At 43.4% G+C, this 27,366-nt stretch overlaps 1 protein-coding gene across 8 annotated transcripts in view; it reads right to left on the reverse strand.

Annotated features, from left to right (window-relative positions):
* The window catches only part of LOC147011264 (RIMS-binding protein 2-like), a 206,291-nt gene that overhangs the window by 147,099 nt on the left and 31,826 nt on the right, over positions 1-27,366 (reverse strand). For 6 of the 8 annotated variants that reach the window (XM_085858929.1, XM_085858925.1, XM_085858927.1 and 3 more), the window contains exons 3-5: positions 20,015-20,134; positions 19,617-19,742; positions 2,671-2,847 (exon numbers count right to left, since the gene is read on the reverse strand). In XM_085858929.1, the coding sequence (XP_085715055.1) occupies positions 2,671-2,847; positions 19,617-19,742; positions 20,015-20,134 (423 nt within the window). The remainder of the gene's footprint in view (positions 1-2,670; positions 2,848-19,616; positions 19,743-20,014; positions 20,135-27,366) is intronic. The other 2 variants (XM_085858924.1, XM_085858928.1) reach the window with 2 other exon arrangements.

Below are 27,366 nucleotides of genomic sequence, written 5' to 3' on the forward strand. Positions count from 1 at the left end.
AAATTCCAGTGATGCTAAAAAGTAAAGTTTCCCATTAGTTTTACAACTTTTCTTAAACCAGTATTTAAATGCGGTTTCTGACATTATGGATCTTCATGTGGCATTATTTGCCAACATCAGGCAGCTGAGAAAATGTAATCAATTCATGTTGCATTTTATTATAAGAGTCAGCATTAAGTGCTGTTTATATATTACATATGAACTCGAAGAGGGGAAGTTTTTGGAGATGGAAATGGATCAAATGAAAGGGACAGCAAGGTAGAGAAGGGAAAAAGGTCAAATAATGAGTCAGAATAGAAAAAGGAATATGATCAGGTCAGGTCAGGTATGGGAGCATGCGCCAGAGTAGCACGTCGCTGCGTCCACTCTCCGCCGGTACTCGAGGGGCCTCCGTCTGGCCATCCGCCAGGCACATGCCAGGCCCATCCCCATCTCCTTGAGATGCCGGTCAAACTGCTGCAACCACGAGGCACGTGGTCGGCCCATTGGCCTCCTCCCCTCAAGAGACTCCCTCACTGAGAGAATCTGGGAAGCAGGATCAGCATCAGGAAAACGAGCCACATGTCCATACAGCCGCAACTGACGCTTACAGACTCTCCATCTCTCTCTCTCTCGGGTGCAGCCTGTGGCTGCTGGTTGATTCATTGGGTGGGACGCAGCTATGCCGCTGATGCAGTGTCCCCCTTACCAGTACACTGGTACTCATTTTGCCGACCTCAGAGGGATGACAGGCTGAATCAACCTCCTGGTGTATTAATTCAGCGGCCAACGGGGCTTGAATTCAGGACCCAAGGATCCCAAGCCACCACCACAACCACTAAGCCAACACCAGGCTTTGCTCACAGACTATGCAGGCAACAAATCTCATCCGAGTCTCTCATAGCAACTGCTCGTTGGACACAAAGTCCAACCAGCGATAGCCAAGGATTCTCCGAAGAAACCTGGTACCAAAGGAATGAAGTCTCCGTCTCAGATCATTGGTCAGAGTCCAAGTCTCGCATCCATAGAGCAAGACTGGAAGCACCAATGATCTGAAGACTCGGACTTTCGTCTTCCCGCACAGGTACCGGCAGCGCCACACCCCATGATACAGTGAATCCATGACTCCCCAGGCCCGACCCAGACGTCTATTGACCTCTGACTCACAGCCGGCAGAGACATGAATATCACTGCCAAGGTAAGTGAATCTCTCCACGACCTCAACATCCTCACCACAAACAGGCACAGACAGGACAGCAGCATCCAAGATGTCATTGAAAGCCTGGATCTTAGTTTTGACCCAGGAAACCCATAATCCCAGTGGCTCCAACTCCTCATTCAGCACCACGAGGGCCCCAAAAAGGATATCTAAAGTCTCCGCAAAGATGGCTGCATCATCTGCGAAATCAAGGTCAGAGATCTTGACATTCCCAAACGATGCACCACAGCTTAATCTCTCCGCCATCCTTCCTAGAATCCAGTCCATACAAGTGCTGCAAAGTGTGGGGGCCAGTACACACACCCCTGACGAACTCCAGAAAAAACTGGAAATAAGTCAGAGATGGTACCACCACATCTCACAGCACTCTCAGTACCAGAGTAGAGTTCGGGCATCAGATCGATCAGTTTTGGTGGCACCCTACGAAGGCCAAGAATCCTCCAGAAGACATCCCGATTCACTGAATCGAACGCTTTACAGAGATCAACATAAGCTGCAAGCAGCCCCTGCCGAAACTCTCGTCAACGTTCGGTGAGGACCCGAAGAGCAAGGATACGGTCAATCGTTGACCTCTTTGGTGTAAAGCCTGACTGCTCTGGAGCTGGTGCTCAAGCAGATGGTGGCGAACCCCATCAATAATTATTCGAGCAAAGACCTTGCCCGGCACTGAGAGCAGCGTCGCCCCTCGGAAGTTGCAGTCTTGGCGATCACCCTTCCCTTTCCAGAGAGGGACAACAAGGCCCCTCTTCCAATCAGTTGGGATGATGCCTGTGTTCCAGGCAGAGCACAGAACTACATGCAACGACACGAGTGCAGCATTTCCACCAGCCTTGAGAAGTTCAGCATGGATGCCATAGATCCCTGGAGATTTACCCCATTTCACCGCAGCACGTGTTTCCACAAGCGAAGGTGGACCACAGTTGATTGGAGGGTCAGCAACAGGGATTGTAACACCCCTGATGTCCAACTCGACACCTGGTTGATCAGCCTGGTACAACCGCTCAAAGTAACCGGCCCAGCGGGCCTTCACTTCGGACTCCTCTGTCAAGAGCCTACCACCCTCCGCTCTAAAAGCAGTGTGCCGAAGGATGGGCTTGGATGAACGCAATGTGCGAATTCCCCTGTAAGCAGGACGATAATCACCTGTCCACACGTGATGCTCTACCCCCTCACAGATTCTTCGCACATCGGCCTCCTTGTCCACCCTTAGCGCATGCACAGTTTTACGCCTCAGCTCCCTGAACAGCTCAACTCTGCCATTCAGCCTGGCCCTGAGACTCTGGTCAATGGTATCCAGTGGGGGAGATATGATTGTATGAGGGAGAAATATGTAAATGGTATAGATTGTGGGGGAGAGGGGGAAGTATTCCAAAATTTTGCTTTCGTATGATATAAATAAGTAAATCATAAGGAAACCATTTTTACATTCAGGTACACACAAACTGCAAGCTGTCATGCTTTCATCATTGTACCTGCTCATTTCCCAGCCATTCTCGCAGCACTCTAATCTCATCACGCAGTCTCTCAGCCTCCACATCACGTGCCAGCAAAGCTGCCGCGTGATTACCGAGCTCCAGTGCATGTTGCTGTGCAAATGACGTGCGGTACTTCTCCAGCAAATGAACTTTCAGCTGGCTTGGCACCTTTGCCTGTGATCATGGTGAAGGGGATGTCGCCAGTATGAGCATTTTAATCTGGTAAACAGCATCACCAATGATGATGAGAATAAAGGAGAGGCTATGCTCAGGCAAGCCTCCCAACTATACCCTCTGTTTCATGTCTTAAAATATAAAAAAATACAAAAAAAATAATCTTTTCCCTCCTTACCTTCCTTATTCCCCATGTAACCACATTAATTCTTGTACAGACTCTTCTTCCTCCATATTCTGCCTATCAACCATCTTCCTTCTACTTTAGCCAGCCCACATACACCATACACCTTCATGATTTTTCTTCAACCCTTCCTTTACCTAATCCAACATATCTTTATCGAAAAAACATAAAAATAAACCAATGTCACCTGCAGGGTGACCTGTATCTTGCCAAAAGGTGACCACGTGTGACTTCTTTAAGGTCACACTGAGGTGAACAGAGCTGCCATCCACCAGGAGCGACTCCTTGAGGAATATCTGCCTACGAGAGATTCCGATGAGAATCGTTCTACAGAGTAACCATGAAAAATATGCGTTTGCCTCATAACGTCACCAAATGACATCATAATGTCTCAAGCTTGACATATCTAGAAAGCACTCATCGAGGTGTTCAATTTGAGGTACTACACGATATGGTTCCTAAAACTTGAAAATTTAACCTTGGGGCCAAATATGTTTGACCTCAGGCGCTAACCATGAAGGTCAAGGCCAATTGCCACCAAAAATTAATCAGCTGAGCGCCAGACCATGAACTATATTCCCATGAAGTTTGAAGACGATCCGATCAAAATTACTCAAAAAATAAGGGCTTCGTCGACTCCCCTGATTTGCGACAAAGTGACCTTGACCCCTGACCTTAACCTTCAAAATTTTGTGCACTGAAAGGGACCTCTATAGGCCTCTGATATGCGAAGTTACAAAAATTTCCAATGATAACTGTGCTCTGCAGAATTTTTTATATGTGATTACAGACAAACAAACAAACAAAAAAAACAAAAAACATACAAGCTGACTAACAAACATATCTTGCAAAAACTTCGTTTTGGCAAGATAATAATAACAACGGTCTGTTAAAATGTTCCAACTTCCTCTTTCGCACGTGTGCTTCTCGTTATTGTATCATAATTCACACTTCTTCTTCTTCAAAAGACCATACTTAATTTGACCTTTCCTTCATCCTATGTCTAAAAAGACCAAATGTTACAACATTTCTTTTCTCCATTCTCCCAATTCTCCTCAATTGCATCTCTCAGGTAATGGTGTCTTTAATGGCATCTCTGACTTCAAAAAAAATTTTAAGCTCCGAGTTTGCAATGTATGTTCGTGTTCCATCAATCATCCTGTCTTTTCCAACTTCAATGCCAATTCACCCCACCTCCTTAAATCTACCTCCTCCAACCTCCTCACCTGTTATACCCTATCTTGATCCCTCCCATCTTGCCCCTCATCCTACATCCAGTCTTAGCATTTCTTTACTGTCTTCTGCTTCAGTATCAGCTCCTCCTCTGTTGTCCCAAACTGTGTGGTGTTCCAACATCTGTGGGCTCCATTCTAACCTAACAGATATCTCACTCTCTCAATCAGTACACTCATGAATACCACAAACATGCTCTTTCCTTCCCCTCATCACACCTCCCCCTCTTCCCAACCCCTCAAATCTTGTACCTCCCCCTGCCTGCTCACTTCTTCACCATACCATGACCAAGTCTCATCATTCTCCTCTCCCCACCGCTCCCATCACCCTCATGGCCCCTTGGCCATGCCTGCTCTCATCGTCTCCCCTCCCTCTCAAAGCAACCTTCACAGTCTTCCTCCTCCAAGCTTCCCTCTAACCTTTCTCAAAACTCCACCCTCACCCTTCTCCCTTCTCTCTCAACACTCCCCTCTCAACCTTTTCCCTCCAATCTCCACCCTCACTCCCCCTTCTCAAAGTTCCCCTCCCCCCTCCCCCCTCACATCCACAAAGCTGGCTCCTTGCCCTGCCCTCTCTACTCCATCTCACCACCTCCTTCAACCTTCAACTGCCCTCTGCCATCTCTCATTACTCCCCACTGTAACCCAATCCATCACTACCGAACCTTTTCTCCTCCTCGTCCGGCCCTATCGCCAAACGCTTCTGCAAACCCCCAGACTCTTTCAACAACTCTTATTACCTCCCCCCGCTCCCCCCCGTCCTACCCTACCCCCCCTCTTCTTTAACAGTGTGGACATCCAGGACCTTCACTCAAACCTGACAGATCTTTCCATACATAGTCCATGGGCCAAGGCCCTAATTTTTATGAATCGGTATCAGATTAGTGGCAATTGTTTATGATGTTTTTCAGATGTGTATCTATCTCAGGCATCATTTAAGCCTGGGTAGCCCTCATAATATGGTAGCTTAGCAGTAGTTACCCTTGATTTTCTGTTTTTAATCAGGAAAAAATTAGGAAAATTGAATTTCAGCTTCAGGACATGCAAAATGTTAATAGAAATGATCAAATATATTTTTATTTTGTTACAGGTAATTGGTTGGTATGATGTAAATACAAAGCTTGTCAATGATGTGGATATATATTGAGAAATAAATTTTATCATGAGAATTTAAGTCCCTAATATTCTTCAATATGGAATTCTGTGGCTGACACTTTATTCTATATGTCAAAGACTATTGTATTTAAGAGAATGCTTTATATGCCCAAAATATCCCCAATCACTGCCAATAACTGGATAAGTATTATTTACCTAAAAAATATGTATGAATTTTGAAAATTTAACATTCAGTTACCCCTACCCCCATAACTGAAAAATAACACATTTTTATATGTTACTACTGATGAATGCATATCATTAAATACCTTGGTGGGATATATTTATATCACATTTACATTTATCTACTAGTCATTAGGGAACATAAATGCATGATTTCTTTGCTTTGCTTTACTTTTTTGGTGATGGATATGGCCATACGCTACTTTGTTTCAGGTGTACCAGACAGGGCCCAACAGCGATGTCCACTGACCATCCTGCCAAGAGACCTCGAGTTGACCATGAGGATTGTGTTTGTATAGTGCACAGTCCTAATGAAGACATTACAGCACCTCTCGTTCAACTGAAGGATAATGACTCCTGGCAAACATTACTGCGGGCTACAAAGATACGAAATCATCAGCCCCTTCTAGATATTGCTAAACAATTGAATGGAAATGAACTTCCACAATTAACATACCATGCAAAATGCTGAAAACTCTTTACAATGAAGAAACAGTTGGAGGCTATAGAGCGTAAGGAATCACCCATTGACAAGCTCCATCAAATTGCAACTGTTAGAAGATCTATTAGAGAACAACCCAGTACTTCCAGGGTACATGAACAGAAGTGCATCCTGTGTCAGAAACAGAGCGAGTTTATATCTGGGTCCAAGACCCGTGAAGTCTTGCAGAAATGCGTAACAACTGGAGCAGATGCCAAACTTCGTGAAGTTGCTGTTAGTAAATTAGATGACAGTAGTTGCTGTTAGTAAATTAGATGACAGTAGAGTAGTTGCCTTACTTAGAAGAGAAGCAGTAGCTGCAGAGGCTCATTTTCACAGGTCATGTTACAGACCATATACCAAAGAAGATTATGTGAAAAAATGTTCATCTACTGACAGTCCAGCTGAAAATGAGTACTGTAAAATTGAGAACAAAGCCTTCCAGTATGTATGTCATTATATCCGGTGCAATTTATTTGTGAACCCCCGTGCTATAATGTTTAATGATCTCCGGACCATGCTACTGGACCACATGAAAGAGTTGGGTTGTACACAGGTCTCAGATTCAACTAGGAAGAACCTATGCCACAAGTTAGAAGAAGAATTTCAGGATTCTGTAAAAATTATTAGTGATGAGAAAGGTCGACTTGTAATTTTTTCCAGATAGTATCTCTCAAGATAAATTAGTTCTTGACATTCTGAATTTACAGCAAGAACTAAGTATCCTGAAGTCAAATTAATCTGACAATAGGACAATATTGACAAAAGCATACATAAAAGTAATCATACAGAAATATGGCCCCCCCAGCTAGATGAATTGAACAATGCAGATGCATTCTTGTCTACATTTGTAATTCATTTTTATCGCACAGTAATAGCAGGAACATGTGGCGATGAAAACCAAACAGTTTCAGCCAACAGGCAAATCAAGTCCTTTGGGCAAGACCTCATTCATGCTGTAACTAGGGGAAAGAGACATCCACCCAAGCATATTTTGCTACCACTGGTTGTGAAATCATTAACAGGGAATGTAGAACTTGTAAACATTCTGAATAGATTTGGCCATTGTGTATCGTATTCAGTGACTGAGGAAATTGAGACTGCCCTTTGCATTGAGAAATTACAGTCAACTTCTGAATAGGGAATTGCAATACCTTCCAAAATTCATCCAAATGTATTCACTACCCTGGCATGGGACAATATTGATCGCATGTAGGAAACACTGAGTGGGGAAGGAACCTCTCATCATGTAAATGGGATAGCTGTTCAGCACAAATTCATTGGGCCATAACTTCCACAGCAGAGAACCAGTGTGAAGAAAATCACAAAACATTCAATTTACATCATACCAGAACCCTTGCCATGTTACAATTCCGGAAACAGACTCGGTCCTCCAGTAACAGGTCAGGTCAGGTATGGGAGCATGTGCCAGAACAGCGCATCGCTGCATCCACTTTCCGCCGGTACTCCAGGGGCCTCCGTCTGGCCTTCCCCCAGGCAGATGCCAGGCCCATCCCCATCTCCTTGAGATGCTGATCAACCTGCTGCAACCATGAGGCGCGTGGTCGGCCCATTGGCCTCCTCCACTCACGAGACTCCCTCGCTGAGAGAATCTGGTGAGCAGGATCAGCGTCAGGAAAATGAGCCACATGTCCATACAGCCGCAACTGACGCTCACGGACAATGCAGGTAACAAATCTCATCCGAGTCTCTCTCAGCAACCGCTCGTTGGACACAAAATCTGACCAGCGATAGCCAAGGATTCTCCAAAGAGACCTGGTACCAAAGGAATTAAGTCTCCGTCTCAGATCCTTGGTCAGAGTCCAAGTCTCGCATCCATAGAGCAAGACTGGAAGCACCAAGGACCTGAAGACTCCGATTTCCGTCCTCCCGCACAGGTACCGGCAGTGCCACACCCCATGATCCAGTGAATCCATGACTCCCCAGGCCCGACCCAGACGTCTATTGACCTCTGACTCACAGCCAGCAGAGACATGAATATCACTGCCAAGGTAAGTGAATCTCTCCACAACCTCAACATCCTCACCACAAACAGACACAGACAGGACAGCAGCATCCAAGATGTCACTGAAAGCCTGGATCTTAGTTTTGACCCAAGAAACCCGTAATCCCAGCAGCTCTGACTCCTCATTCAGCACCTCGAGGGCCCCCAAAAGGATATCTAAAGTCTCCGCAAATATGACTGCATGATCTGCGAAATCAAGGTCCAAGATCTTGACATTCCCAAACGATGCACCACAGCTTGATCTTTCTGACATCCTCCCTAAAATCCAGTCCATACAAGTGCTGAAAAGTGTGGGGGCCAGTACACAACCCTGACGAACTACAGTAACAACTGGAAACAAGTCAGAGATGGTACCACCACACTTCACAGCACTCTCAGTACCAGAGTAGAGTTCAGACATCAGATCGATCAGTTTTGGTGGCACCCCACGAAGACCGAGAATCCTCCAGAGGGCATCCCGATTCACTGAATCGAACCCTTTACAGAGATCAACATAGGCTGCAAGCAGCCCCTGCCGAAACTCTCTTCTGCGTTCGGTGAGGACACGAAGAGCAAGGATACGGTCAATCGTTGACCTCTTTGGTGTAAAGCCTGACTGCTCAGGATGCTGGTGCTCAAGCAGCAATCATTTTGTTTATGTCAATGTACTGTTGACGTGATTGGCGACCTCTTCCTTGATATACTGCAATCATAGACACCTCCAGTATTTAGCAAATAATTGCAGCAATCATAGGCACCTCCAGTAACAGTAGCTGTAGATCTGTGTAGATCAAATGCAAGTGAAGACGCCAAGAAGAAAAATCGGCTCTGGGCAGTGTCCAGGAAAGAACAACAAAGTGTACCTAGCTGGACCGGTTTTAACATAGTAAATCGTAACAGTGTTGAGGTATCATTTGATGAAGTTTGATATCTGCCAACTATAAATGCCCCAGCCACTTCCATGTCCACAGTGTATGAGGTTCTCAATTAATCAAACAAAATAATGAAAGCATTACAGCTCCCATACATAGTATGCATGTTTGATAAGGCACTTTTTGCAAAGGCTGTGGAAATCACATGGAAACATTCAGAGATGTTCAAGAATGTAGTACTATGTATGGGGGACTTTCGTACAGTCTACAATTTCATGGCTACAATTGGAAAGCGTTTCCAAGATGCTGGACTGAAGGATCTTTCTGTGGAGTCTCTTGAGGGTGCAGCTCTTGCAGTCATGGACGGCCATCTTTATAACCGTGCTGTACGATTCCACAAGCTTATATATGAATCTCTCCTTCAGCTTGCATGGAAAGCATTTCCCATTTGGCTCCAAGAACATCACCCTGCTAAATGTAATCTCATACATGATGCTCTGGAATTCATGGATTCTCAATATGAAAACCTGACTGAGACATCAATCACATGAGTCATTGAGAATGTTAGCTGGTGTGAGATCCTGCACCTGTTTGAGTTATTTCTTGGACAGCTAAGGGATGGGGTTAATGGCAAACTTGCATCATTTTGGATGAGTTACATAGACATGGTTGATATTATGCTGGGGTTGATCAGGGCAGCTCATGAAGGTGATCGGGCCTTGCATCTGCAATCAGTACGTGCAATGTTACCCTGGATATTTGCGTATGATAAGCTGAATTATGGTCACTATTTGCCATACTACTATGCAGCTATGACAAGACTGGAAGATTCACATCCTGGAATATCCCACGAGTTTCAACAGGGAAGCTTTTCTGTTCAACTTGGTTCCAACAACCCATTTGGTAAAATTCCTGTGGACCAGGCCATTGAGGAAACAGTCAATCGTGATACCAAAATAGCAGGAGGAACCAAAGGATTCAGCCTCAAACCAGCAGCAGTCACCAAGTATTATCTTTCAGCTGAGTTTAGAAGCACTGCACTGTGACAGGTATGGGATATGGTTCAACATCATTTTCAAAGTGTATTCATGTTGACCTCCAGCTTACAATAATTTGGAAGGACAATCATGATGTTGCAGCAATTATAGGCAACTTCGAGAATGGGTGGGTAAATCCTATAAATGGTGATGCTGTTGATATCATTTGTGTATCAACTGGGTGCCTAGCATTTCCTGAGGTTGCTACAGATCTATTAAATGCACATAGTGTGGGAGAGAAAGCATACCAGATATTCAATGAGGAAAGACGAGAGTCTGCACAGCTTACAACGAAGTTTCATGACATTGACGAAATTAAAACTGGACCTTTTCAGATATGTGTAAAAAGAAAGTCATCACTAAAGGTAGAGAAAAGGATGTAATCCTACATGCTGACGGAAATCTCTTTGGACAAATGATACTTGGAGCTCAAAGCCGTAGGTTGGACATAAAAGATGTGTTATCTCATCCATTAGGCCCAATACCATGGTCCCTTGCAACTGCTGATGGATCTCTATGAAAAAATAACAAGTGCACACTTGCTCCTTCATTGGCAAAGAATGTTCCACCTTCAGATGTGATTCAAAGCCCATCAACATGCATCGTAGACGGCATGAGTCTGGTACAGAAGACCAAAGGTGAACACAAGACTTTTACACAACTTGCTGAACAAGTGCATAAATCTGCATTACAAGATGGTGTCAATAGCCAGAGAATTGATGTAGTGTTTGATGTTTACAAACCCTTATCAATCAAGAATGCTGAAAGGTGCAGAAGAGGAGCTGAGGAGAGTATTAAGCTCAGGGGTCAGACATATAATAATCATATTATAATCATATTATAATAAGATAATAAAGAACATATAATATAATAATCAGACAAGCTCAGGGGTCAGACAGGCTCAGGTAATATAACTGGGGGTCAGACAATTCATCAATGGTGAAAGTTCTTGGGTAGTGCAGATAACAAAACCAGTTTGGTACAGTATTTTGTCAAAGAGTGGACATCACCAACTTTCAGGCAGAGACTAAACAACAAGGAGATGTATGTGACATGCAATACAGAGTGCTATCACATAACTAAAGACTCTTCAGAAGAAGAAAAAGACTTGTATGCTGATCATGAAGAGGCCGATACAAGAGTTCTTCTGCATGCCAAGCATGCTGCAGATCATGGCTATAAAGCTGTGGTCGTTACAGCTAAAGACACTGATATCCTGGCCCTTGCTCTGGCCCTGAATGGTACTATTGGATGTGCAGTATATCAACGAAGAGGTACCCAATCTTGTCAACAGTACATTGACAAACAAAATGGCCTTACACCATGGTGATGATGTGTGCAAAGCCATCAATGGGTTGCATGCATTCACGGGTTGTGATACTGTAAGTGCCTTTGCTAGAAAGGGCAAGGTGAAGCCATTAAAATTACTTCAGAAATGTCCAGATTTCTATAAATGTCTGGGCAATCTGGGAGAATCTTGGGAGCTGTCAGATGAACAGTTCAGAGATTTAGAGGCCTTCACTTGCAGAATGTATCTGCCACAACTGCCAAGCTGTTGTGATATCAATGAATGTCGCTATCTGATGTTCTGCACTCGAAAAGGGGAAGGGGACTCTTTACAACTGCCTCCATGTCATGATACACTGTATCAACACACTCTCCGTACTAACTACCAGGCAGCCATTTGGAGACGTAGCTTAGAGCAAGAGATTTGTGCTCCTGATCCAGTTGGACATGGCTGGACTCTAGAAGACAACAATGCCCTAGGTGTCAAGTGGATGACTGGATTGCCTGCTCCACAGACAGTTCTTGATCTACTGAGTTGTAACTGTCGTAGAGTTTGCAAAGCTCCACATTGCTCATGCATAGGAAATGGGCTGAAGTGCACTTTGATGTGCAAGTTACAAACCTGTGAAAACAGACTACAAGATGATGAGGAAAATGATGAAGGATCAGACTTCCATGAGGAAATGGATGAGGAATATGATGAGGAAGATTGACTTTCTAAAGTGCCTTAGTTTATAGTATTTGTAGTGCTCCAAAGTGCTTTGGTAACCTATTAAATTCCTTGTGATGTTAACAAATAGACAAGAGTGATAACCAGTAATCTAATATGCCATGTCATGTTGTATGGTACATCATGAAGCAAATGGATGAAAAAAGCATATTTTTCTAATTTAGGGGGGTAGGGTAGTTAAATGTAAAATATTTGAAAAGCCAAATCTGTTTATGAATTTCTGATGCATTACCAGTTACTCGCAATGATTGGGAATATTCCAGATTTGTCTTTCAATCCGGACAAATCTCTCACACTCACTATATGTCTCTCCAAAAGGACCCTTTAGAACCCTCCCCCCCCCACCCCATCCATCCACTTTCTCAACAAACCTCTGGAATAAGTCCTTTCTTTCAAGCTTCTGGGTCTCACTATCTGCCATGACCTTTCCTGGGAAAGCCACATTTCAAACCTCACCTCCAAAGCCAGTCGCCAACTGGGAATCCTCAGTCGTGCAAAGTCCTTCCTCGGCCCACCTGAGCTACTGGCCACTTACAAAGCTTTCGTCCGCAGCCTGCTGGAGTACTGCTCTCCCCTCTGGGCTGGTGTTCCTGCCTCCCACCTTTCTCGGCTTCACGCCGTGGAAACCAAGGCATTTCGGATCATTCGCATCTCCCGCAATGAGGCCGAGTCTTTGGGCCTCTCACCCTCTCACCGTAGCTTAATCGGTGGTCTTTCTGTCTTCTACAGTCTCCTCTCCAGCCTCGCCCCCCCCTGCTCTCTCTGCGATTTGTCCCCACCACATTTCCGCAGGGCGCTCAAGGTCCGCCAACAACCCCCGTCTGGTAAAACTACCAAAATCACAAATCACTGCTCACCTTCACTCTTTTATTCCTCTTTTTCCCCACCTTTGGAATAAACTCCCTCACTCTATTCAATCCCATTCTTCCCCCCAGGCCTTCAAAACAGCTGTTCACCACCACCTCTTATCATCCCCCATCCAAATTCTCCATCTTTTCTAATCCCCCGATAATCCACCCAAGCCCACCTCCTTCAAATTCCCTGCTTTCCTTCCTGAAAGTCCCTGTAATGTCAATCTTGTATTCCCCATGTTTCCCACCTCATTCCTCTCCCTTCCGCAGATCTCCTAATGTCTCTGTTCCCCACTGTTTTGTCCTACCCACTCCCACCCCTCTTGTCTCATGCCCCCTTGCTGTGCGTTGTGTGATAGCTCTCTCATACGAGCCTCGACAAGGTATACAAAAAAAAATCTGTTCTGTTCTTGTGTATAGCAGCTTGGCTGCTGGGGTAGCTATCATTTCTTGGAAGCATGGCTGTGCTGCTGATGCTGTGTCCCTCTACCAGTGCACTGGTACTCATTTCACCAACTTCAAAAGGATGACAGGCTGAGTCAACCCCACCTGGTGTTAATGCAGCATCGAGGCTCGAACTCAGGACCCTAAGATCGTAAGCCAGCCACCCTAATCAATAAGCCAACACCAGGCTTACAGGAATGGTTTAAGGCCATGTCATATGTTTAGCATAAATAAGAATGTGCAAGTGGGCTCCGTAAGCATTAAGAATAATTACTATTCTATTGTGCCTTTTAATTGAGATTTCTATCCATCCATTGTAAATACAAGCTCATGATTGCTGTTGTAAATACCTGCCATTGCTCATTAAGGCCTAAGTCAAATTTGCTCTACGGCGAGGATACGGCGGCCGTACGCCCTCTGAATTTACAGAAACGTGCGGCGGCCGCAGAGTTTTTGCCGTGACCTCAGGGTGGCCCGACGCCGTTTGGCTATCTTTTACAGGCCGTAGGGGTTGCCGTGGAATTATAACGCGGAGTTATAACTTTTTCCATTTCTACGTTCGCCTTAGCAATTTGACAAGCCGAAAAAAAAACTGGTAAAAAAAAACAAAAAGAAACAATTAACCCACTCGTTACCGTCCATCTGGCCGCACGTTCGCCTTAGGGCTCCCCTGCGGTCGCCTTGCGGGCACCTTGAGGCTACCTTGCGTCTGCCTTGAAAATTCTATGGCCGCCGCAGGGCCCCCTTAAGGTCACCGTGCGACATCAAATCAAAGACCGTACGGCAACCCCACGTTTTTGGTCTCCACAATTTCTAAATACGCCGTGCGGCTCCCCGAAAAATAAAAACATATGTCACTGCTACATTGTGTGACCGTGGAAATACTGCGGCCGCCGTATAATTGCTAGTAGCAATAGATTTTGGAGACCCCACGGCCGCCGTGGCAAATGTGACTTCGACCTGAATAAACCATGTTGTGCCTAAGTTGTTAAACCTTTCCGGCCTGCTCACTTTTTCCTTTCCTCCATTGGTCCGACATCATATGTAAGTTTAGTTTGACGGGAAGTTTATAAATAGATGGGAAGATGTTGAAGGCGTGATCACTAATCAGGGTTGCCGGCCTAGCGATAAGGTAACGCATAACCATGGAGTGAAAACTCTGCTAGGCTCAGCAGTTCTAATGAGCGGCCACAGTTGCCAAGCAACCAATCGGACCACAGAGTAATATTTTGCCGGTGGCCTCAGGAACGGAGGTCAGAGAAGGTCTGAGGAGCTCCCTCGTGCTAACCCCATACCCTGGATTCGTGACAGTATACAACACGATATCTCAAAAACTTATGGCCGGATTCGGAAGAAACTTGGTGGACATACTGGGTGAGTGAGAAGGACGAATAGATTTGATTTTGGTGAAGATCTGAATCCAGATATAACATTGAAAAAATTTTTTAAGCGATTCTTTACCATTGAGGGATGGGGCCAAAACGATATGTAGCATGATATTTCAAAACGTGGACGAGTTATGACCAAACTAGGTGGACGAGTTGGGTAGGTGACAAGAACAAGTCGATTCGACTTTGGTTCAGGTCCGGTCTATCAGTGGATACAAAACATAAGCACTCAGCCCGGCGGAGGGATGCACTCAACCGAGTGCCATTCCAGTTGCCTTCGCCAAAGGAGAGGGTATTGCATTTGGGTCCGTTTGTTTGTCCGCACAGAACTTTATTGTTTTTCTCCGCAACCTCTTGTCGGATCGAGACAAAATTTTCACCATTGGAGCGACTACTCAAGTAGAATGTTTCATTGATCGTGACGTCATCGGCCACGTGGTGTGGCAGCCATGATGGATAAATGGAAAAAAAAAAAAAAAAAAAAAAAAAAAAAAAACTTTGTACCTCTATCTCTGAAACCGCACCAAAGAAAAAATTGAAACTTGGCACATGACAAGTACTCCTTGTCATCATGGACACATGTGGAATGTGATTTTTTTTTGTCACAGGTGCCTTCGTTATGATGTCATAATTGCATATGTAGAATGCTACATCTGATCAGTATGAAAATTTGAGGGTCCCCTCAGGATAAAGTGATTCACAGAAAACAATTTGATGATGTCATCGGTCACATGATTTGACAATCAAATTTCGAAATTCAATTTGTTTTTTAAACCTTTAAAAATTTCCTCTGAAGTGGCCGATAAGATCGAGGCAAAACTTTACAAGTATGACCGCCTATTCATGAGGAACAAAAGGTTCACACACATGATGTCATTGGACACATGGTTTGGCAGCCATATTGGATTTACCACAAAACCGATAAAAATCTTCTTCTCCAGAATGGCTGGACAGATCGAGGAGAAACTTCACACAAATGCTCCCCAAGCCATTTGTGTACAAGTTTGTTAAGGAATAATTGATAGGTCACATGGTTCGGCAGTCACATTGGATTGAAGAAAATTATTAAAGGTTTTCTCTGGAACCGGTTAATCAATTAATGTGAAACTTCACAATTATGATCTAGTAGTGATGGAGAATACATGTTTTAAATTTCAACTTTATCCGACATGTTCTGACAGCCAGAATTATATAATAAATATTTTGATCTGGGTTCTTTTGGAAAAAAACATTGTTTTTTCAAATGAGGCTCACTTGGCTGTGCCTGGATGTGTTGGAGGGGAGAGGAGAAGCAGCTGAAATGTGAATCCTATCCAGGTTCCTCCTGATGATTTCATCTTTGCTTTTTGCTTGTTCAGGTTCCTTCTGATGACTCTAATGCAGGACTGTACATATTTCGTCTTCCATTTGATTTGAATTGAATTGATTTTAATCCCATTCTAAATTCAAGTGAATAATAATAAATGTCATGGGTCAGGGTCAGGTGTCCAATAAAAGAGGGGTTGCATCAAAGCGGGACGTCTTGGTACCCGGTCATCACTGTCAGCAGTTATAAAGTAGCAGTTCTAATTATGTCTCTTATTAATTACATAACACACCAGTACACAAATTCCACACAAAACAAGTCCTGGTGAGGGTCTGCAATCTCTGATTGCTCTTTGTAATTGTTACCTTTGTTCTTAGAAGTGGCTTTTGAAAAATGCCATGATGAGCTCTCATATACACCTGAGCATAGATTTTGCCCAAGGCAGAAAACTCCCTTGGGGAGGGGGATGGGGGGGCCTCCATCATGTGATCCCTTAGTCCTCCTGTCAAGTTTGGTTGAGACGGATAAGTAACAAGTGAATGCATCATGGTCAAAAAAAAAAAAAGAAAGTCAGACAGACAGACAGACAGACATACTAAATTGCATATTTTAGTATGATAAGTCACCAATGACATCACAATCCAAACAGTATTTGGAGTTAAAAGTGGAGTTCCAGCACTGTTTGTAGATATAGTCCAGGAGCCCAGAAGGTTTATTCAAGTGAAAAGCGCCGGAACGTTTGACCTCATGGGCTGATGGCGTCATCCACCGACATCACAAAAATGCATTGCTGCCGGGACTGACCCGTGGCTTTCCCCCCGAAATCACTCAATTAGTGACGCCATTACCGATAAACTTAACTTCCTCAATATCTAGCAAACTATGCATGATAATATCACAAATAAGGTGTCCATACCTATGTTTTCATGGTCAATCATTACCATAATGCTATGCATATTGCTAGAAAATGTATAATTTACCACGTAAATGCATGGTTCATCCACTAAATTAGCGACGCCATTACCGAAACCTCACTATCTGAAAAACTTTGTGTGATAATATCACAAATGAGGTGTCTATACCGATATTTTTATGGTCAATCATTACCCTGACACCTGTGTTATTACTGGGGAATGTGTAGTTTACCATGTAAATGTGTAGCCCCCCCCCCCCCCGCTCATTAAGCGACGCCATTACCGAACAACGATATATGGAAAACTTGCAAATGTGCAGTTCACATAATTAACTTGATGTCCTCTTGGCATTACAAGTCTTCTCTATCACTTTCGTCACTCTCATCACTGTCCTCACTCCAAGCATTATCTGACTCTTCCTCATCTACTGAATTATCTTCCACGCCATCCCCATCATCCTCATGTGAGCCTGTGAGGGACTCTGGAACTGAACTTCCTGGATACCAGTCTGGTTCAAAGCAGTTTTGAGACGACTTCCATCCATAGTCTGTCGGACTCGCCCCACCAGTTGGATCTGTCTGATCAGCTCTCTTCCAGATTCTTGCCACATAGTGCACCCTTTTCATATTATTACCAAGTGTCTTGGCACACAGGGGAAGAGAGGCACAGTTTATCTTCCTTATTCTGGCAAGGGGCTCCTTTTCGTCACCACCACCCATTCATATGAACGCTTTGTATCTGGCTTCATTAATGTCAGAGGTTTTGAAGCCATACAGCATGCAGACAAAGGATGTAACAGCTTGGATGTCTACCTCCTCAGCTGTTAGAGATCGAAATGCAATCACAAGAGCTGCATCTGACTCAATCTGCTGGAAGGGCTTCACTTTGCCCTTTCTGTAGAAACACGATGTGAAATCACAAGTCAAGGCATGAAGGCCGATTAGTGCTTCAGTAATACCAGTCTGTTTCTTCTCAAGAATGTCAGCTAGTTTAGTGACATCAATGTACCTTCGGTGGTTGCTAGATCCATATTCCATGATGATGTTGATCCCTTCCAACCTTCCAGAAAGCCCAAGCAGAATGATGAAGACGTCCATATCAGTGGACCTTACTAGAATGTTACCAGTGGAAATGTTGTTTGTGTGAAAGGCAATGAGTGTGTCAGCTTCTTCATGTCGACATTGGAGGTGATTCAGTTCCTCTATTTGCAGCACATCATCGCCGTTGTTCTTCATCTCCATACACACACCACCGTGTAAAACATAATGTTTTTCTTCCAAGAATTGAACCATATCGGAGCTTCTTCCATTCCTCCATTACAAACCGGGCAAACTCTTCCTTGGATGATCCACTTTTGAGTAACTCTGTGCCACTCTGTCGCTGAGCCTGGTCAGGTCCAGTAATGATGAATGATTGAGGAGTAGTTGAACGACGCAGGTTTCGCTCGGTATCTTTGATTGATGGTGACTGGTGCTTGTCGAGCATGAAAAGGATTTGCTCCCCACGATACAAACATACTTTTGCCAAAAGATGCTTTGCCATGGTTGCATATGTGGACTTGCTGTGCTGCAGCACGGTTTCATGGAGGATAATACCGCCATCAATCGCTGCGGCTGTTATTGGGGGAAGACTGTTGTCATCGAGAAACACTTCCTGTCTGCTTTCAAGTTCCTTTATGAGAGATGCCTTTGTCCGTCTTCAGGGCATGTTTCTTTTCTCCTCTTTATTTGCAAATTATACAAATGGGGTGTCATTTGCCATGATCTGTAAATAACAAAAAGGGACAGAGACCAATGCATTATTTGCCACATTGTAACAAAAGACAGAGATGGTACGACTCCATTCGGCAACTTTCAGGATGAACTCAACATTTTCAAGCACAAGAGTTGGCATTGTAATATTTCACCAAAAGAACATGGGTATAGACACCTTATTTGTGATATTATCATGCAGTGTTTTTCAAATATTAATGAAAATGGGGTTTTCCGCAATGGCGTTGCAAACTGAGTGGGTGAACTAAACATTTACACGGTAAACTATACATTTTCTAGCAATAATGTGGGTGTCAGTGTAGTGATTGACCATAAAAACATAGGTGTAGACACCTTATTCGTTACATCATGCATATTTTTCCAGATATTGAGCAAATAGGTTTATCGGTAATGGCGTCACTAATTGAGTGATTTTGGGGGGAAAGCCATGGGTCAGAACCGGCAGCAATGCATTTTTGTGATGTCGGTGGACGATGCCATCAGCCCATGAGGTAAAACGTTCTGGCGCTTTTCACTTAAATAAACCTTCTGGGCTCCTGGACAAATATTTCATCTATAAATAAATACACTATGCGCACTATGTGGCTACATCTAAAAATAAATACAGCACCTAATTTTCCAACAGTAGTGTACGACATGTTAATCCACATTATCATGTTAATTTCCAGTTAACAACAATATATAAAACTTCATGTTGTGCTCAGATAACACCAAAAACCTGATTTTCAAACGTTCACCATTCTGGTCAGTCTTCTCAAAATATGACAGACTTTTGTATGAAAGTCATTACTGGCCAACTTCCAGACCAAGAGTTTGAAGCAACAGCACAGACGATCATTATGCAATAATAATAAAAACATCATGGGTCAGGGTCAAGTGTTTGAGGCTTCGGGATTCAGGAGCTTCGAACAAAAAGGGCAACACTGACCAGGTGTTCGTTGGTTTCTTGCAGCTTGCGTGCACGGTCCTCAAGATTCCTGGCAACTACCACAAGCTCCACTTGTCTCCTCTTCAGAAGCTTCACCTTTTCCTTGATGTCTGCAGAAGTGGCTTTCTGTTGCATGCACAAAGGACCTTGTCAACAAAACTGCAAAACCACATCGCCATGACGAGAAATGGAAATCAAGGAGTGTCAGGTATGACACATGTGGGGACAAGGGGTGGGGTGTCTGACAAAACACATATGGGAACCAAGGGAGAGGGGGGATTTGGGGGGGGGGGCAAGGGAGTCATGTATGAGATGTGTAAGGAAGATAACATATAAGGAAAAGACAAACGGTGAAAAGAAGAAGCTCAGGCAATGCAGAAAATAACTGCACATCTCACCAGCCTTGTGTTCTCTTGCCGCAAGATATCACAGATATTTTCTCGTTCATGGAGCTGCTGCTGTAGTTCTTCATTTTGCTTGGTCAGGAACAACACATCTGGCGTCACCTTGCAGTTCTGCTGGACCAAAAGCCCTGGACCTTAGTGAACACCATTGTAAACAGCCTTCAAGAATATTTCCCTCATTTCCATTCTCATTGTCAAGTGGGAAAAAAGACATGCACCAAATGACAAAGAACCCAAAAGCTTGCTGGGAAAGGGGTTTCAAAATGCTTAGAAAACTAGCAAAATGCAAAATGCTAGTCATTTAAGGTTTACAACATCATGATACGTTCCTACGAGCGAGTCATGTTCGGAATTAAACTCGTGATGCATTTCAGGTTGGGAACCACGAGTTGTCTAACTCAAAGAATAAAATAAAGTGAGGTTGAACTTAAATCATCATAAAAATCGATTCATCTACCTATAATTCCAGTAATCTCTGTGTGTGTGTGTGACCGCTGTTTCTCGATAACCTCTGGTCCGATCTAATTGAAACTTGCCAGGTATATTGCTGGGGACCTGAGGATGTGCCTTTTCAAGGTTTGATATTAATCGGACAAGTGCTTCGCAAGTTATGGCCATTTATTTACCAAACCAATGGCAAGACACGTTGTTGCGTGGGCGTGACCGATAGTGAAGGGAAGCACAGCCACGTTCCCTATTACGGGTTACAACGTACGGGCTTCCGGAGAGTGATGACTTCGTGTATTCTAATAATTTCTCGATTTCTTATGCGCATTTATAGATAAACACAATGGCCCAAGTTATGATCGTTTTCCTATTAGACGGTGTATAAATTTCGGTAAGATCAGAGTGCTGGTATGCTCCGAACCAGGAAGTAAAATTTTTTTTGCACGTTTTTTTTTTCGTGTATTCTAATAATTTCTCGATTTCTTATGCGCATTTATACATAAACACAATGCCCCAAGTTATGATCGTTTGCATATTAGACGGTGCATAAATTTGGGGAACATCAGAGTTAGCTGGTATACTCCGAAGCAGGAAGTAAATTTTTTTTGCACGTTTTTTTTCTCCTCTTTCCTCTTCTCTTTGTGTTTTTCCTTGCGATGACATTGGGAAAAGGCAAAATACGTTGGCGCTAATTGAATAATTGGCCATTAAGAATAAATTGCGAATAATCGTAACTGCCATATGCGAACTTCCAGACAGTGAGGACTTCACTTCCGGAGAGTGACGATTACTGTATTCTTTCTCGATTCTTTCTTTCTCGATTTGTGTACTTTCTCAATTTATTTCTCGATTTTCTTAAACCCAATACCCCAATCCATTCAGTGACTATTACTGTATTCTTTCTCGATTTTTTTCTTGATTTATCGACTTACCGTATTCTTTCTTTCTCGATTTCTGTACTTTCTCGATTTTATTAAACACAATGCCCCAATCCAATCGTCGTTTACGAGAGCGAAGGAATGGCCTGTGTGGTTGTTGTTTCTGGCAAGCGGTTTGAAAGTTGTTTTTTTTTTGCATGTACGGCCATGCACGTACGGGCACGTGAGAGCGAAGGAACGGCTCGTGTGGTTGTTTCTGGCATGCGGTTTGAAAGTTTTTTTTTGTTTTGTTTTGTTTGCACCTACGGGCACGCACTAGTAACCTAAATGCTGGAAAGAGTATGGTGGTCACCATGAGAAATAAGATGTGCTTGATAGTGAGCATTAAGCCTTTGCCAAGGACCTAATATTCGACACAAACGTATACACATAAATACATAAACATATATATGTGTGTATGTATATATATATATATATATATATATATATATATATATATATATATATATATATATATATATATATATATATATATATATATATATATATATATATATATATATATATATATATATTTCGGCACGCCCCATTTTTGTTCCACCATCAGATTTTTGTAACTGCATGACATGAAACAAGCTTTGACATAAATAGTAATGATATTATTGTCTTCCTTAAGAGGCCCCTCAAAATTTGTTTTGATGATTATGGTAGTTAAACAGTTAATGTTCTCCATTTGCAAAATGGGAGGAATTATTGCACAAAAAAGAAATAAAAATGTTTCCCATTTTTTAGAGAACCACCAAGATGAGTTCGTAAAACCTTTTGTAGAGTATGTTATTATTAATCACTATACGCCATCATAAATTGCTCATGTTATTGAGCTGTCAATAAGCTATCAATCATCGACATATAATAAACTCACTTGAGTATTCATATCTCTATTTCAATGCGTAATATCAAGCGGTACCTTCATGATGAACTAATAAAACCGGTCTCGATGTCCGTCCGTCCGTATATATGTTCACAATCAAACCGATCATGATGCATTTTAAGGCTTTCCGAGAGCTTTGGAGAGATTACCTACACTCCCGCATGGTGCTGTTTTTATTATTCGGACTGCACTTCATTAGAACATAGATCATGGATGGATTCCGCAGATCCCAGGAGAACAACAATAGCTGTACAGAACAATTCATATTATCGATGGATAAAAATATTTAATTGATATTATAATAAATTGTTTATTTAAAATATCTTCAAATTTTGTGAGTTTTTAGTTTGTTGTGAAATATTAGGTCCTCGGGTCTCCGCATAGTGGCGTACAGGCTTAAGTCGTACTTCTGTTTACGACCGAAGAAAAATCACAGAACCATCCGATCGACATGCTGTTAACAGTTTCAGAATCAGCTAAAATATACAACATATGAATATGTACACGAAACTGATCCGGCCTTTTGGATCACTTTAAAGTAGGGTGCCCTGTAATTTTAATGTGCTCTATGGATCCTCCGGAACTCACGAATGGTACACGTTGTGTAGTCAATAAATTATGTGGTAATGTCATTGAAGTGGAGCTACTGCGGGACAGTCGAAGGGGAAAACCTGAATGATAATCAATGGATAAAAATGATATAATATATTGTTTAAAATACATTCATGCTATCTGTCTTTTACCACATATTGCCAGTGACGCCCGTCCAAGACGGGCACCTTTACTAGTATAATATATATATATATATATATATATATATATATATATATATATATATATATATATATATATATATATATATATATATATATATATATATATACTTCCTCGGGCACCCTACTTTAAAGTGATCCAAAAGGCCGGATTAGTTTCATGTACATATTCATATGTTGTATATTTTAGCTGATTCTGAAACTGTTAACAGCATGTCGATCGGATGGTTCTGTGATTTTTCTTCGGTAGTAAACAGAAGTACGACTTAAGCCTGTACGCCACTATGCTGAGACCCGAGGACCTAATATTTCACAACAAACTAAAAACTCACAAAATTTGAAGATATTTTAAATAAACAATTAATTATAATATCAATTAAATATTTTTATCCATCGATAATATATATATATATATATATATATATATATATATATATATATATATATATATATATATATATATATATATATATATATATATATATATATATATATATATATATTGTGACGTCCACGGGACTTGAACAGTCCCGCCAACGTAGAATGAGCCGAAACGATGGAGGCGGTTTATTTATTTATAACCCAAACATGGCGGTTCTAAATCGCTCTACCGCAAACGGGTCGAGGAAGGTGGCACGAGTCACTTTTCACTGAGTTGATGATGTTTATTCGTTTTTACTATTAAGCAGAAATAACAAGACTCAGCAAGAAGAGGGATCCGGGGCGATTCAACGGGATGGTGTGGGATCGGGCGTGGGGAAAAACAGACAATTCCAATGAATATACAGTTCTCAATCCCTCTTAGGCGCCACACACACACACACACACACACACACACACACACACACACACACACACACACACACACACACACACACACACACACACACACACACACACACACACACACACACACACACACACACACACACACACACACACACACACACACACACACACACACACACACACACACACACACACACACACACACACACACAAAACGTAGCTATTTCTGGTGGTCAGGCTGGACCATGGTGTGGACGCAACTGTCCCTGGATCGGCGTCGGACGAGCTGGCCTTGCTCTCGTCAGGGGGGGCAGGAGAAACCGTGGTGCTGTCGACCTCCTGGTCTTGGCCCAAGTCCGCTCACAGCCGCCAGGGAACCAGTTCTGGCGCCAAGTTGCGAGCAGGAGAGGGAGGCAGGTCCGCCAGCCGTTCGACCCCGTACTCCGAGTCAGCAAAACCCCAGAGCCAACCAAGGTGAGGCACGAGGCTCAGCAAGGTTCCAAGACACGATCAAGAACACGATCGAATCAGCACAACAACAAGGATGCTCTCCACGCAACAGCCTCCCCACCAAAAAAAACCGATCTTTTTGGTTGTAATCTTCTTCCTCTTCCTTTTCGACCCCGAACAGAACCTTTTTATCCTCCTGCCATATTCACCTCCAATCGAGCCGTTTATTGGCCCACCGCCATCGCCTTCTGTCAATCGAGACCACGGGGCGGAGCCATCCGCTGCACTGTCCTGTGACGTCACGGCCAGTCTCCAGAGAATACCAAAAAGGGGTTTACGCAGACACACTTACCCTATCCCGTGTCCCAATCTAATTACGTGACAATTATCATTTCCCCCCTTGAAGAAATGAACATTTACTAGACAACTTATCACCACTGAATTGCTACTTATTACATCGAGATCCTGGTAAACTCGAACAGCATGGCATACCTAATTAAACATCCTAATTACCCTTTGAATGCATACCCCCCCTCAAACGTAACAATATATATATATATATATATATATATATATATATATATTCCGGTGTGTACTCCAGTCAGAATAGGTACACCGTATCCCTGCGTGTCGTAAAAGGCGACTAAAAGGGTTGGCGTCAGGAAGGGCATCCGGCCATAAAAACATCGCCTCAAAAGGAAACCATGATTAGTACAACTGATGGGCAGGGTACAGCCCGAAGTACCCCGTGGGGGTCCTCACCCCCTCTCGTTAAAACTCAAGGTGGGGAACCCGATCGAAGCAAGGGAGGAAATTTTTCCATTTATGATGACCAATCGTCTGATGCCCCACGTGGAGATCGGTTTCTGAGGTTTGGTACATGGAATGTAGGGACAATGACAGGGAGATCTGGAGAAGTGGTTGAAACATTGGTCAGAAGAAGAGTGGACATATGTTGTGTGCAGGAGACACGGTGGAAGGGAAGTGGTGTGAGAATGGTGAAGGGAAGGCAGGGGCAGAAGTAAAAGTTTATGTGGTAAGGGTGCCCGGAAGGCGTGCATGGTGTTGGTGTCATGTTTTCTGAGGAGTTTGTAGACAGTGTAGTGAGTGTGACTAGAGTGAGTGAAAGGTTGATGATGGTGAGAATTGTGATCGGAAATCTCTTGGTGAACGTCATCTCGGGATATGCCCCGCAGGTCGGTCGAAGCGATGAAGAGAAGAACATGTTCTGGTGTGCGATGGAGAAGTTGGTGGAAAATGTGAAAATGAGGAAGTTGTTGTGGTTGGAGGAGACTTGAATGGACATGTGGGAAGGAGTCCAGACGGTTTTGAGGGAGTCCATGGGGGTTATGGATATGGTGTGAGAAATGGAGAAGGTGAAAGGATCTTGGAGTTTGCTGATGGAGCTGATTTGTTGATTTGTAATACTCAATTCCAGAAAGCGGATAATAAGCTTATTACATACACGTCAGGTGGGTTGACGACAACCATTGACTACCTGATGGTGCGTCAGCGAAATAGGGGAAACCTCCGGGACACAAAGGTGATCCCAGGGGAGGAGACTGTTTCGCAGCACCACCTGGTTGTCTGCGCTATAAGGGTGAAAGGTGCGCGGAGAATTCGGCGGGTGAAGTACCAACCGAGGATGAAGGTGTGGAGGTTGAAAGAGGCGACAGTGAAGGAAGCATTAAGAGAGAGGCTGAGTATGGTTGAAGATGATGTGGTTGAGCTTTAAAGTGGTTGGATGTCAATGAAAGATAGTCTATTGGGAGCCGTTGGTGAGGTATGTGGATGGACAAAAGGACCACCGAGGCACTCGGAAACATGGTGGTGGGGTGATGAAGTTGGAAAGACGATTGAAGAGAAGAGGAAGAAGTTCAAGGAATGGCAAAAGGCAAAGGATACGGTGGAAGAAGAGGCAGCACATGAAAGTTATAAGGAAGCCAAGAAGGCTGCAAAGAAAGAGGTTGCAAAGCGCAGGAGGCCCATAGGAAAATGTTTGGAGAACGCTTGGATTCGGAGGAGGGTAAGAGAGCAGTATTCAGGATTGCAAAGGAGATAGCGAGAGAGAGATTTGATGTGACGGGGGTGAGTTGCTTGAAGGATGAAGTGGGACAAATTGTTGCGGACTCAGATGGAATTAAAGGAAGATGGAAGTGATATATGGAAAGGCTGTTGAATGTAGAAAATGAATGGGATAGCAACATCAAGAGTAACCCGGTTTTAGGACCAGCAGAGAAGATAACTGAGAAGGAAGTTGAGGAAGCTATAAGAGCAATGAAGAGTAGAAAAGCAGGAGGGCCGACGGGAGTTGTGGGAGATATGTTGAAGGCAGTGGGAAGTTGGGGTGTGAAGAGAATGACAGAGATCTGTAATCTGGTGGTGAAAGAAGGCCGCATTCCAGTGGATTGGGAACTGAGTACCCTCATCCCTCTGTACAAGGCGAAAGGTGACCCTCTGGACTGTGGCTCCTATAGAGCAATAAAGTTATTGGAGCATGGAATGAAGGTATTGGAAAGGGTGTTGGAGAAGAGGATAAGGAAGAAGGTAAAGATTGACGAAATGCAGTTTGGATTTATGCCAGGAAGAGGAACGACAGATGCAATTTTTATTGTAAGGCAGTTGCAGGAGAAGTACATGGAGAAGAGGAAGAAGTTGTTTTTTGGGTTTGTTGATCTGGAGAAAGCATTTGATAGGGTTCCACGTGAAGTTATGACATGGGCATTGAGGAAGTTAGGAGTGGAGGAATGGTTGATCAGAGTAGTGATGGCCATGTACAAGAGAGCACGCACAGCTATAAGGACGAAGGATGGGAACAGTGGTGAGTTTGAGGTGAGGGTAGGAGTGCAGCAGGGGTCGGTACTAAGTCCACTTCTATTTGTAGTTGTGATGAAGGTGCTGGCTCGGAGGGTAAAGGAGGGTTTACCGTGGGAGCTGCTGTATGCAGATGATCTGGTGTTGATTGCAGAGAGTATGGATGGACTGAAGGAGAAGATTAACAAGTGGAAGGAATGTATGGATGCAAAAGGTTTGAAGGTGAATATCGGAAAGACGAAGGTGATGGCAAGTGGTAAAGCA

The sequence above is a fragment of the Eptatretus burgeri genome, chromosome 16 (assembly GCF_056783735.1).
Source record: "Eptatretus burgeri isolate ZD-2024b chromosome 16, Ebu_testis_v1, whole genome shotgun sequence".
Taxonomy (NCBI): Eukaryota; Metazoa; Chordata; class Myxini; order Myxiniformes; family Myxinidae; genus Eptatretus; species Eptatretus burgeri.